The sequence below is a fragment of the Mirounga angustirostris genome, unplaced genomic scaffold (assembly GCF_029215605.1).
Source record: "Mirounga angustirostris isolate CCGP_5_RB_7025 unplaced genomic scaffold, mMirAng1.0.hap1 SCAF_1, whole genome shotgun sequence".
In the NCBI taxonomy this organism is placed as follows: Eukaryota; Metazoa; Chordata; class Mammalia; order Carnivora; family Phocidae; genus Mirounga; species Mirounga angustirostris.
In genome coordinates, this window is record NW_026991709.1 from 166,095,605 (window position 1) to 166,109,021 (window position 13,417).

Consider the following 13,417-nt stretch of genomic DNA (forward strand, 5'->3'; position numbering starts at 1 on the left):
GCTGGGCTGGGGGCCCGGGGCTCCTCCACTAACAGTGTGACCTGAGGCAAGTCATCCTCCCTTTCTGGGCCTGTTTGCTCACCTGTAAAATGGGAAAATTGGATTGGGCATTTGCTACTGGCCTTTGTTCACTTCGATGGTTTATGGTTCATCATTTTAATTCTTGTCTCTGTTTCTCATCTGTCTGCAAACATTTGTTGAGACTGAGTACCCGCTCAGTGCTGGGCCCCTGTAAGAGGACTCAGACCTGGGGGCCTTCCCACCGGGGACCCTCTGTCCTTGGGGAAGACCGACAGGTGACCAGCACATGTAGTATTCGGTGATGAGTCTGAGAAGGTGAAGTTCAGGGGGCTTTGAGGGCCAGAATACATGGGGGCCTTGAGTTAGTGCCCTAGGGCTTCTGTAATAAATTACCACAAACTGGGGGGCTTAAAAGAAGCGATATTTATTCTCTCACATTTCTGGAGGCTGGGAGTCCAAAATCAAGGTGTGAGCAGGGTTGGTTCTTTCTGGAGGCCCTGAGCCACACTGCTGGCTTCTGGCAGTCCCCAGTCCTTGCTGCACCACTCCATCCTCTGCCTCTGTTGTCACGTGGCCTTCTGCACGTGTGTCCTGGGTCTCCTCAGGCGTCCTTGTGAGGGCCCACCCTAGTCCAGCATGACCTCATCTTAACTAATGACACCTGCCAAGACTCTTTCCAAATAAAGGCACATTCTGAGGTTCTCTGGTGGATGTAAATGGTGGTGGTGGTTGGGGACGGGGGAGACACTGTTCAACCTAGTACAGGTCCCTAAGTTCACAGCCAGGCTCTGGAGCCATCAGCCTCCTCTTCAGAACCCTTCAGGGCTGCTGACCTCCCAGGAGGAAGCCCACGCTCCTCACATGTCCTCCGCTCTCCCCCTTCGCTCTGATGTTTTAGACACACATTGACCACTTGCCACTCTAGGCCACGCCTTCCTCCATCCTTCTCTCTGCCCACCTGCCCTGCCACACTTTGGACGCCCACCTTACCCCTGCTGTGTACGTTCCTCCGCCTACTCATGTGCCACCTGTGGGGCCCTTCTGTCACCTCTGCCTTCACTCCTGCCATATGCCTCCTTCGGGACTTCTTGGAGGCCCTCCCTGTGGTCTTTTGTGTTCCTCCCTCCACCCCTGCTCTCCTTCCTCCCCACCCTCCTCCCTTAGGCTTTTCCTGGAGTGTCTCCGCAGTCCACTCTGAGCCAACTGTGGGAGCGTAGCCTTGGGGCCTTTCCAAGACTGAGCTCCTCATCCCCAACTCAGCCTGTCCCTCTTCCCAGTCCCTCTGGCCATGGCCGTTTGGTCAGGGTGCAGTCTCAGGGGTGGTGGGGACCCAAGAGGAGCAGGGGAGGATGGTGTCTCAGGAGAAACACAGAGGCGAGAATGTAGCATCTTTGAAGGCTACAGCTGGAGGGGCCCAAAGGTCCACAACATTCACCCCTCCCACCTTCCAGCTGAGGGAGCGGAGGCCCAGGGAGAGGAAGTGGCTTGTTCAAGGTCACCACATTGGGATTTGAAGCGGGTCTCAGGATGCCCTTTGCCCCTCTTCCCTGGGAGGCCAGCGGGGGCTGAGGCTCTGCTGTGTCCACAGGTGAGGTGCCCATCCTGCAGCGGAGCCAAGCGCAAAGCCAAGCAGTCCCGCAGGTGTCAGCTGTGCTCGGGGTCTGGCCGGCGGAGGTATGAGCGGGTCTCCCCAGCACCGAGGTGAAGGGCTCTCACTTACCAGCTTTCTTGCTTTTCATCATCTGCCCTTCTGGAGGGCAGTCAGGTGCCCTGTCTTGTCACTCTTGTGCCCCAGAGCGCTGTGCCTAGCAGGTGCTCAGTAAATATTTGTAGAATGGGTGAACTCTCTTCCAGGCTTGCTATTTTGAGATGAGACTAGGACTCATCCAGCCATCTATGGGTCAGATGTAAGGAATGAGGCACTGTGGAGAGGAAGGGAGGAAGGAGGGGAGACTTCTTCCTGCTCACATGGTAAGGAAATGAACACAGAAAACCAGATCTGTAGGTGAGATCTGTAACTCTCTGAGGATCAGGACCTAGGCAAACCCTTATTTATAACTCATTGCAGGGCTTGAGTGGAGGAGTCAAGGAAGGTTGGTTGACTGACTAAATCAACAAAGTTCCATCTCTGTTCACAGGGCTTTGCAAATACTGGGTCATTGCATTTTGTAAATCATGTCCTTAATGTATTTATAAATCTTTAAAGGGAAACAGGAAACCATGAGGAGTGAGACTATTCAGAGTTGTGTTGGTTAATGATACTTTTGGTTCATTGAGGCCCAGGCCATCCTTCTAAGAAGCCAGAGAGCAAAGCTTTGGCAGACCTGCCACCTGTGGTTGGTAAAGAAGGTCTTTGATTTGGAAAGAAGCTCAGGTTTCTTTTGTTTACAAGTGAAAGAATCCTATTTCAAATGAGCTTAACAAAAAAAAATTCTGCCCTTGTAACAGAAAAGTCCAGGATTATATTTCTGGGATGGCTTCAGGTTCAGCTGGATCCAGGTGCTTAAACAATGTCACCAGGACTCTGTCTCCATCCCTCACTCTGCTTTCCTTTGTTTTGGCTTCATTCTCAGGCAAGCTGTCTCTTGTGGTGACAGAGGGGACAACCAACAGCTCCAAGCTTAGTAGCCTCAGTCAAAAAGCATATGCCTTTGCTGATAGCTTCACAAAAATTTCGAGGGCAGATCTCATTGCACTTTCCAGGGTCATGTACTCATCTTTGTGCCAGCCCCTGTGGCCGGACAGATGGAATAAGCTGATGGGCCAAGCCCACGTCCCAAGCTGGTCATAGAAGGGGTGGGGGCAAGCCCACAATCCATGTGGTCAGGGTGGGAAAAGGGTGGTCTCCAAAGGGAAACTGGGGCATTGCCACCAGAAGCAGGAGGTCTAGATGGTGGGCAGGTGGAAGCAATTGAGGCTCACCTTAGTCCACCTCTACGAGGAAGGATTTGGGGTGAGCCCTCGAGGAGCTGCCAGGCCCCCCCCGACTACCCACGTGCTGACCACGTGCCCCTCTCAGGTGCAGCACCTGCTCAGGGAGGGGCAACAAGACCTGTGCCACCTGCAAGGGAGAGAAGAAACTGTTGCACTTCATCCAGCTGGTCATTGTGTGGTATGTGGCAGTGTCTCAACGCTGTGGCCCAGTGGGGGTACCCGGGGGACGTGGCCTGGACTGGTTCCTGCGGAGAAACTCCACTTGGCTGGGGCTTTCACAGTGCAGGGACCTGTGCCGGAAGAAAAGGGCTTCAGGTGCCTTGGGAAGGGGAGAGGCCCCTGGGTCTGAAATCCCCGTGTCAGGTGTCAGGGGAGGCCCCCAGGCATTACGGGGTTCTCCTGTGGGGCACCGTGCGAAGCACTTCACAGGTGAGGACCGAATGAGGTAATAGAACAGAGCTGTCAGTACTTTACCGGTTTCCCATGGTACAGATGAGGATGCTAAGGAGCTTGCCCGAGGTCCCAGCGGTAGGAATGCAAGCCCTCCAGCCTGTGTTCTTCACCCCACACACCGTGTACTCCGTTCCTCATCCTCTCCACTTCCAGGAAAAACAGCCTGTTTGAGTTTGTGTCTGAGCACCGACTGAATTGCCCTGGGGAGCTCCTTGCTAAAGCCAAAGGAGAAAGCCTCTTTAAGGATGAAAGCACCATGGTAAGGAGGGCTTCCAAGACCATCACAAGGGAACCTGGGTTCTCCCCTCACTCCTGTGAGGGCTGCTTCTCATGGAAAGACAGGCTGGGCGGGAACAGTGCTGCTGAGCAGGGGAGAACCTGCTGGGACCCAGGGGGGCCAGTTCTCTCTCGAATTCCACATGCTCGACCCCTCCCTTCCTCCTTCCACACCCTGACATGAACCTTGAGACCCTCCTCTCATACTAGGCACTATTGTAGGCCCTGGGGATACCATAAAACAAAACCCTTGCCCTCATAGATCTCATAGTCTGGTGAGGGAGAAGGTAATAATATTTCACCCCAATGTCAGATGGTGGCAAGGGTCACGGAAAACGTGCAAGCAGGGGAAAGAGACAGGAATGGGTGTGGGTTCAGCTGGGGCCTGGGAAGTGACACTGGGCTAAGACCCGAATAGTGCAGTGGGGGAGTGGACCCTGTGGGCTCTGGAGCCAAGGTGTCCAGCAGAGGGAGCTGCAGAGGGAGGCCTTGAGGAACAGCAGAGGGCAGTGGGACAGGAGGGATGTGAGTTGTGCAGAGCAAGGAGCTAAGACATGAGACATGCCAGTGGTCCTTGGCCCTTGGCCTGCTTTTGTAAATAAAGTTTTATTGGAACACAGCCATGCCTGTTTGTTTACATATTGTCTGTGGCTGTTTTCCTGCTGCAAGGGCAGAGTCGAGTAGTTGAGACAGGGACCCTGTGGCCTACAGAGCCTAAAATAGTTACTGTGTGGCCCTTTATAGAAGAGATTTGCCAACCTCTGCTGTAGACCTTGGCAGGGAACTTGGCCAAGAAGCGTTGGACGTCTGAGAGGGCCTGTTTTCTCTAAGAGGGTCAGGTGCTCAGCCTCCTTTTTTTTTTCTCCCTCTCTCTTTTCTTTCTTTCTTTCTTTCTTTCTTTCTTTCTTTCTTTCTTTCTTTTTTTTTTTACAGTAAGTAGCCTTTTCAGATTGGTTTTCTTTCACTTTATAGTATGTATTTTTAAAAATTGAGGCATAATAACATACATTATTTTCAGGTGTACAGCACAGTGATTCAATATTTGTATGTGTTGTGAAATGATCACCACAATGTCTAGTTAACATCCCTCACCACACACAATTTTTATTTTCTCATGATGAGAACTTTTAGGATCTAGACTCTGAGCAGCTTTCAAATATACAACACAGTACTATTAACTGCAGTTACCACGTTGTACATCAATCACATCCCTAGTACTTACTTATTTTATAACTACATTTGTACCTTTTTACCCCCTTCTCCCATTTCATACCCCACAACCAGCAATCTGTTTCTGAATCTATGAGTTTGTTTTTTAGGTGCCACATGTAAGTGAGATCATACAGTATTTGTCTTTCTCTGATTTATCTGCTTTAGCATAACGGCCTCAGTGCCCATCCATGTTGTCGAAACTGGCAAGGTTTCCTGCTTTTTTATGTCGGAATAATAATCCTCAGCCTCCTTTCTTTGCCCCAGTCAGTCTGGCTCAGCTGGGGCATAGCCCCTCAGGAAGGCCCACCCCCCCACCCGAGTCAGAGAGCAGCAGAGGGGTGCAGGGTAAGAGAGTGGGCTGCAGGTGAAGGAGTGCTTGGTCCACAGCCCCCCTTTCTTGGTGCATAATCAAAGCCCCCTGGAGGTTAAACAATCCCCAACCACTCACTGGGTGGCCTCGGGCCCTCCCCTGTCTGGGCTCGTTTTCCATCCCTGTGAATCAGAGCTGCAAGGCTCCAGGTGCTGACAGCCTCAGGCCAGCGAGGCGGGCTGTATCTCTCCTGCAGGTGTACCCCATTGTGGATTTCCCGCTGCGGGAGATCTCTCTGGCCTCCCAGAGGGGCATTGCCGAGCACAGTGCTGCCCTGGCCTCCCGGGCCCGAGTCCTGCAGCAGGTGAGTGGGGTGGGGACTGGGGGCTGTTGGGAGGCTTCTGGGGCCGGACTAGGGCTCGGAGGGTGCTGGCCCTCTGGTCACATGAAGGAATGGGCTGTTCCCTTTGCTGGAGGGCCCCCTCCAGAGAAGGGAGGGAAGGCGCCAGCTAGGGGAATGGTGGAGGAAAGGAGCCCTGGCTTAGGAAGGGGGGTCAGGGGGAAGTACTAGAGACTGACCAGAGGCCCATGTGTCCAGAGGGCAGAGAGCAGAGCAGTGTGGGGCCTCAGGGGCAGGCGGGACCACTGGACATAGAGATTAGGATTCTTATCCTGAGAGCAATGGGAAGCTATTTATTCTCGGGTTTCAAGCAGGACTGTGGCTCAGCGTGATTTTGACTCTAACCCCGTGTGTTAGAATCGTCAGAGAGGGAGAGGGAAAGTTCAAGACTCGGGGTCGTAGGCAAGTCTGGGACCCGGAGTCCTGCCCCTCAGGAGCACTTTCTGTCGTGGGCAGGGACGGCTTCGGGCCAAGGGGTTGCTTTGGTGCTGTGTTGGGATGGCCACTAGGTGGCGGTGGTGCCTGTTACGGCTTTGAGTGGTCATGGCAGCAGGTGGCTGGGGGCTGGGGGAGCTGGGGGTTTGGCCAGGGAATGGCCAGCGCCGGAGCTCCTGAGTCTTTTAGACTGGGCTTAATTCCTGGTTTTCCTGTGTCTCAATGTGGTCCTGGGCCAGGTACTTCCTTCTCCCTGAAGTCCGATTTCTCACCAGTGTTTGCACCACCTCGGGTTTTGGTAGAGATGCAGTACTTTAAATGCCTGGAACCTGGTGCTCAAAATGTCCCTTTTCCCTCTGGTCCCTTTGCAATAAGTATTTCCCCTTCTCTCTCTGCACGTCTCCCCTGTCTGCAGGAGAGAGAAGGATGCACTTATTAAAAAGTAATGATGACCATCTTGGAGCGTCAATGGGCCTCAGAAATCACGGATTTGGGGCACTGCAAACTCAAAGGCCTGCCACTGCTGGGTAGTAACATGGGTGGGAGAGCCGCCTTATCCAAAGGGGTGGGTCACCACTCATCCTTGTGTAGGCAAAAGGGCAGCGATTTCAGACCTTCTGAGACCCCAGATTTTTATATGGAACCTTCCAATTTTTCAATATTGAGAACAAAAATTTGAAAACGCTAGGAATACTACATGGGCTGACGGGTTGGCTCTGGCCTGTGGGCTGTTGTCGGCTACCCCTGCCTAGCCCCAACCCATGACGTTTCCAGTAAATCAGAGGAAGCTCGGGGAGTGGAAGTAATTTACCTAAAATCACACAGCTGCTTAGTGGAAGAGCCCAGGAGCAGAACCCACTTCCTAGCTCCAAGCCAAATGTCGCTACTCACTGCGTTCAAGATACACCAATCCTTGAGAGGCAGTGCAGGTTTACCGGGGTCTCCGCCGAGGGGGATCTGGGGCCAGACACACCGCAGGGACAGTTCCTGTCCCAGGTTGGCACCCGCTTGTGGTTCCAAGCCACGCTCTTCCTTTTTAGGGCCTCAGTGTCCTCATCTGTACAATAAGCTGGGTTGGACGTTGCCTTAGGTTGGGGTCTGCAGAAGCAGCTTCGAGACGAGAGCTTGTGTGCAGGACATTTATGAAGAAAGGGCTCCCAGGAGAAACCTGTCAAGGAGGTGGGGGGGGCGCAGAGCCGGAGGGGCAGGGGTCACAGAAGGGCGCAGTGTGATGAGGGTCAGCTCGCTGCCCCATCCCACAGGAGCTCTGAGCACCAGTTACACCTCAGCAACGGTGTGCCTGGGGCTGAGGAAGCTGGCCTCGTGTTGTTTGGTTGTGCTCCCTGTGTGCGAGGGGGGTTCTGTATCTCAAGGACAGGACCCTGCAGAAGAACGATGGGCTGTGAGTAGCAGAGAAGAAGCAGATGTGCAGGAATGTGAGGCAAGAACTGTGTCCACAGAAGCCCCCAGAGCATCACCCCTGTGGGACTTTGTTCTTGCCTCACTAGTATTAATGGTGTGGGTCACACAAAGAGCCCCCAACATTGGGGTATTGACTCCAGGAATGGGAAGAAGATAAGGGCCTGACTTTAGCAGCTTGCAGGCACTCGCAGTTATTCTGGGATTCTTTTACTTCTGAGACTGACCATCTGATTTTGAGCCCTTGATTTGGCAGCTGGGGCAACTGAGGCTGAATAGGGGAAGTGAGCTGCCTGAGACCACACAGTGTGTCTGTGACAGGCCTGGATCTTCGGGGGCTCTCCCCTACAGGACAGTCCTGTCTTGGGCAACACAAGCCCCCTGTGAACCAGTCCCGGAGCAGGGAAGGGTAAACCTGGGGCAGGTGGGCAGATTTTGTTAAAAGAGAGTGCCATGGGAGAAAAGGGCTCTTCTATGAATCTTTCTGGTCCTGCATTTGTAGACAAAGATGCATGCTGATATTTTGTTCAGGATTGAGAAGTTAGCGAGTGGAGTCAGCCTGAACACACACCTGTCATGACACTGTGCCCCCCCCCCCAACCCCCATTGCTCTCAGACCTGGAAACTGCTCGTCCTGGGGGGTGCCAAGGTGTGCCAACAGATCCGTGGCTGATTACAAGGCAGCCACTTGATGGCAGCTGATGTCCTAACCAATCTGTAGCCTTTTGAATCAGAAGCAAATGGAGACCGGAGGGGGTGGTATTGTTGTCCCTTTTGATTCTGGCAGAAAAGGTCGGAAAGGATCCTGCTGCCCAGGCACTCAGAGCAGTGATGTGGGCTCCCACCTTTTCTTGTCTCTTGGTGCCCATCTTGTGTCTTCCATAACAAAATATCAAAGAGGGGTCTTCTGCCTTTGATTTCCAAAATTATCACTTAGACACCACTTTCTGGCATATGGGAAGTCCCTGGATCTCATTTGGTGATCTCAGCAACTCTGTGGCATAGAAGCTTTTATCCCCACTTCCTAGAACAAGCAAGTGCAAGATCATGCAGGGACCTTCATGGAAGAGGCACTTCTTGACTCTGAGTACCCGCTTCCTGCCACAATGTCACACTGCCCTTCGGCTGCCCCTCCCGTGCAGTGGGGAGCCTGTTTCTCAAAATCCCCTGCCCAGCCTGTTTCCCTTTCCCCGGTGGCCTCTGGACCATCACCTACCGAGAGAGGACTTGGAACTGTTCCCAAGGAATGGAACTTCCTGAAGTTAGACCCTCAGAAGGTCTAATCCTGGGCTGTCCACATCACCTCCCTCTGGGCTTGGGGACCACCTAGATGTGAGTCTGGGACAAAGAAGCATCTTGTGCAGAAGAACTTTGGCATTTTGACGCAGAGCCTGGACCATGGGACGTGCCCAAGGAAGCTTAGCTTCAGCGATGGGGAGTAACTTTCCTACGTCAGCTGTACGTAGCTCTCCCTAACACAGCAGCACCCGAAGCTGATGGAGGCGCGTGTTTCAGTAGAACGCCAGTGTTCTCCTCCCAAGGTGGTCTGCCATGTTCCATTCAGGGTCCTGCAGTTTGGGAAGGTTGTAGAGTAACTGCTCAGAGAAGGGGCCGGAGCATGAGGGGCTTTAGGACCCCTCTGCTGGGGGCAGTGACTGCCCCAGGCTCTTAGGTACAGGGTGGTGCTGGGAGGAGACTTGAGCATTAAACATATGGGGCTTGACCTGGATGGTCTTCCAAACCTGAAATTCCATGAGCCTACGGCCCTCAGTTTCTCCATTTCTTTTTTTTTTTTTTTAAAGATTTTATTTATTTATTTGAGCCAGAGAGAATGAGAGAGAGAGAGAGAGAGAGAGCACGAGAGGGGGTAGGGTCAGAGGGAGAAGCAGGCTCCCCTCTGAGCAGGGAGCCCGATGCGGGACTCGATCCCGGGACTCCAGGATCATGACCTGAGCCGAAGGCAGTCGCTTAACCAACTGAGCCACCCAGGCGCCCAGTTTCTCCATTTCTAAAAGAGAGGGAGGGTTTGAGAAAGACCTCTCTCAAAGGAAGGTCAATGCAAGACCATGGTGAGGGAGGGAGAGTCCTGAGAAAAAAAAGCCTGAAGCGGACCACCAGATTTTGGAATTTCTTTGGTGTCATTGTTTTACCTTAAAATTTAATTCAAATTGTATAATCGACTCCCTAATATCTCCATGGCTGTATTAATATAGAAATGCTTAAAATGGCTTTATCTTCCACCTTTCTCTGCCCTTCCTCCCCATCTAAAAAGTAATGCTTCTGAAAGATGTCCCATTTGGCTGGTAGCTTACCATACATCCTGGGACGCCCCTGGGGATGACTGTGCCCCCACTTTGTGAAACATATCATCAGATGGTGGCTAATGCTGAGAAGTCCGTTTGGACCAGAGCTTAGTGTGTGTGAAGGGGAGTAGTAGGAGACACACCTGGAAAGGCACATGGGAGCCATAATGCCCACTCCAGAGCGTGAACTTCATCTCCTAGGAAGTAGGGAGCTACTGAAGGTTCTTGAGCAGGCAAGTGACCTGAATAGAACACTGAAGTTTTTCTTGGCCAATTGCTTCCCCAGCGCCAGACCATCGAGCTGATCCCCCTCACAGAAGTGCATTACTGGTACCAAGGACGGACTTACGTCTACTACATCTATGGCACAGACCACAGAGTGTATGTGGTTGATTACCCCGAGCGGTACTGCTGTGGTTGTACCATCATCTGACGTGGCCCAGCCACCTCCAGAGCCAGGAGGACAAATGAGGTCCCGGAGTTTGCTCGTCATTGGCTGCATCCTATACAAACCCCGGTGTGTCCTTCTAGACAATTCAGCTTATCATCTGTCAAGCCACAGGTCTTTCCAGAGTTCCTCTGGGGGGATCCGTCATGTGTTTAACCTACGAGAATTCAGCTACACACATTTTTTGGGAACAAATAATTTAAGCGGCTGGGGCCATGCCTCTGGTCTCCAAGCTAACGTCCTGCCCCGCTAGAGCTTGTGGTTAGATTTTGCCTCTCCCTTGGCCTGTCTCTGTTCTTCCATGCTGCTGCTAGCGTGAGCCATTTGCTAAGCCGAGTGTTGCTCAGATGTTCAGAGCTGTCCTACAAACCGGCTGCCTCTTAACGTGCACCACACAGTGCTCTTAGGCATCGAGAACAAAATTTACTCCCTATTCTGTGGGCTAGGAATTCAGATGCAGACACAGTGGAGGTGGTTTATCTCTGCTCTGTGATGTCTGGGGTCTCACCTGGGAGATGTGAAGGCTGGGGTGGCTCAAGAGCAGGGGGCTCGGATCATCGGAAGGCTGGCTCACCCAGAGGTCTGGCCGTGGACGGTGGCTGTCTGCCGGGACATCCCCGAGGACTGTCAGCTGGAACACCTACAGGCCACCTCTCTGTGCGGCCTGGGCTTCCTCACCATGTGGCAGCTCTTGGGGTAAGCGGCCGTCATGCACACCCCAATTGAAGAAATAGAGATCTGTTTCCAAGCTGCTGTGTTGGATAAACTGCAGGTCTACGTGCTGGTCTCTAACGTGGTGCGTGTGCAGGGGTGGGTTTTGGAGAGTGATTCTGGATATATGTAGATTCTTACATAATGTGCCGACCTTAGAACCTGCTCATTAGTAGGACCTGAACTGGGTGTCCTGTGCACCCAGTCATGTGCATGAACTCCCACTTTGTGCAGCAAGGCTGGGTGGGTGCAGGGGATGCTCTGCCGACTGAATGCCCAGTCTGCTTTGGGGGCCAGCTGGGCCACTGTGCACCTGGTTGGGGGTAACCAGAGGCCCCTGTCATCTTATTCCATCTGCACCCCATCCAGAAGGGGATTGCTACACACTGAGAGGGCCAGGTGGTGCCCCCTTGTTCCCCAAGCTCCTGCTGGCCTGCAGCCTTGTCCCCCTTGGTGTGGGAGGATGTGGACATAACAGGCCTCCCTGAGGGAAGCTTGGGAAGTCTGAGGCTACCCTCCAGGGCACTGTTGACAAATGATATGCAAATGAGCACTCGCACCCTCACCTGCCAAACCCTTGCCCCGGGATTGCCCATATTACATTAGGTTACTGCTGTACCCTCGAGTCTAGCCGAACTACTGGTGGGGTCTTGCTCACAAGAGCATCGGCATTTGGTGTCCCGCTCCCTTGGGGTTTCATGGAAGACAAGGGGAAATTGAGAAGCAAAGGGACGTGAACCAGGAGGCTGAGTCACCTGGTCCTGGCCAACCTTCCAGGCTCAGACTTTGCCTCCCACGCCGGCTGACCCTGGCCAATGCCACACGTTCTGCATGTGGGGGAGGCTGAGGGCAGGATGAGGTTCGTCCTCGCCTTGCCCGGCCCTCTGGCCCCTGGGGATGGAGCCTGGTGGCGGCTGGGGAGACTCCCTTCCTCCCCTTCCTCCCCTTCCTCCTGGAGCTCTGCAGTGCTCAAGTCTGGGAGGCCAGCACCTCGACCCTGGTGTCCCTACAGCCCACCTCTCTGGGGCTCCCCTGGGTTGCTGCTGCCCCCTGGGGGCAGGCAGGCTTTTGGGTTGTTGCAGTGACTGGAAGTGACACTCCTGGCATTTGGTGGACGGAGAACAGGAAAGCCAGCTGGCTACCACTCTGCGCAGTGAAGCCTGTTTCACGTCTTCCATGACTCGCAGATCTGCCACTGACCTTCACCGAGAACTTCATTACCCAGAACCTCAGCAGGGACTGCTGACTGCAGTGCTCACCCTCGCTTACCGGTCAGCTCTGCTCTTCGATTTTCCCGTATGGTTAGGAATTGCTCCGGTCCTCTCACTTCTTGAAGTCCAAACTTGTAACTCCCTGACGACTTCGTTACAGCCCCTCACACCTTCCTGCCTGAGCTGTCACACCCGGAAATACGTGCAGTAAAATGTTACTTTCTTCTCATTTCTCTATTCTCTTTCCGTTGGGGCATTAAATTGCTTTTGTGTTTGTTTGTTGTTTTTAAAAACATGGTATGTAAGTGGACTATACCCGAGTGTCATTTTGGGATGAAAAAAAAAAAAGAACCTCAAGTATGGTAAGGTTGTGGCCTGATGACCTGTACTTGCTGTTGATGTGTGAACTCAGAAAATCCAGCGGGAATAAAGTGGGGCCAAAGGGACACTGTTCCTGTTCAGCACCAGGGGGTCGCTAGCCCCAGGGCCCTTAGTCCCCTTGGTTCTGGCAGAAGTCCCAAATAAATCCCAGATCCTCCAGCTGTTTCATAACTCTTGCATGTTTTTCCCTGTAGTGTTACCTATTTTTATGGCCTTTGCTGCAGCCAGGATATGACTTAATTTTCTATTTCTGCCTCTTTCTATCATCCCAGGGCTGAGTTGGCTGGTAGTGTGTAGCCTTAAACCTAGTTGAAGTCACTGGGGAGTAGAGTAGAACACAGGACAGCCCTGACCCCAACACTGGCCACCACGGCCTGTGGCTCTGGTCTAAATTCTGTTTCGTTTTAAAAGAACATCGGACTCCAGTGATTTGCTTCTTCTTTTTTTTTTTTTTTTAAAGATTTATTTATCTGACAGAGAGAGACATAGTGAGAGAGGGAACACAAGCAGGGGGAGCGGGAGAGGGAGAAGCAGGCTTCCCGCCGAGCAGGGAGCCCGATGCGGGGCTCGATCCCAGGACCCTGGGACCACGACCCGAGCTGAAGGCAGATGCTTAATGACTGAGCCACCTAGGTGCCCCTGATTTGCTTTTTCTTTATTGTTCTGCCAAAGGAGAACACTAGCTCTGCTCCTCACTAGTCACTGATGGTCAGTCTGCCAGGTGGCCAGAACCATGCTGGGCATTGTGAGGGTCACAGAGATTGGCAGACTCTACCCTAAGACTACAGGATAGTAGGAGAGAATGTATGCAGAGGGAAACCTAAGCATAGACGTGAGAGTCAGGTAGCTTTAGGAGATGAGGATACCTAAGACCCAAGTAGTGATTACAGGTGATGGAGACTC

At 52.9% G+C, this 13,417-nt stretch overlaps 1 protein-coding gene across 8 annotated transcripts in view; it reads left to right on the forward strand.

Annotated features, from left to right (window-relative positions):
• Positions 1-12,362, forward strand: part of SSUH2 (ssu-2 homolog) — a 28,915-nt gene extending 16,553 nt beyond the window's left edge. For 7 of the 8 annotated variants that reach the window (XM_064593189.1, XM_064593196.1, XM_064593180.1 and 4 more), the window contains 5 exons: positions 1,610-1,695; positions 3,041-3,133; positions 3,562-3,667; positions 5,463-5,570; positions 10,050-12,362. In XM_064593189.1, the coding sequence (XP_064449259.1) occupies positions 1,610-1,695; positions 3,041-3,133; positions 3,562-3,667; positions 5,463-5,570; positions 10,050-10,196 (540 nt within the window). In that variant the 3' untranslated portion in view covers positions 10,197-12,362. Of the gene's footprint in view, positions 1-1,609; positions 1,696-3,040; positions 3,134-3,561; positions 3,668-5,462; positions 5,571-8,397 lie in introns of all 8 variants that reach the window. The other variant, XM_064593193.1, reaches the window with a different exon arrangement.
• Positions 12,363-13,417: the final 1,055 nt, after the last annotated feature.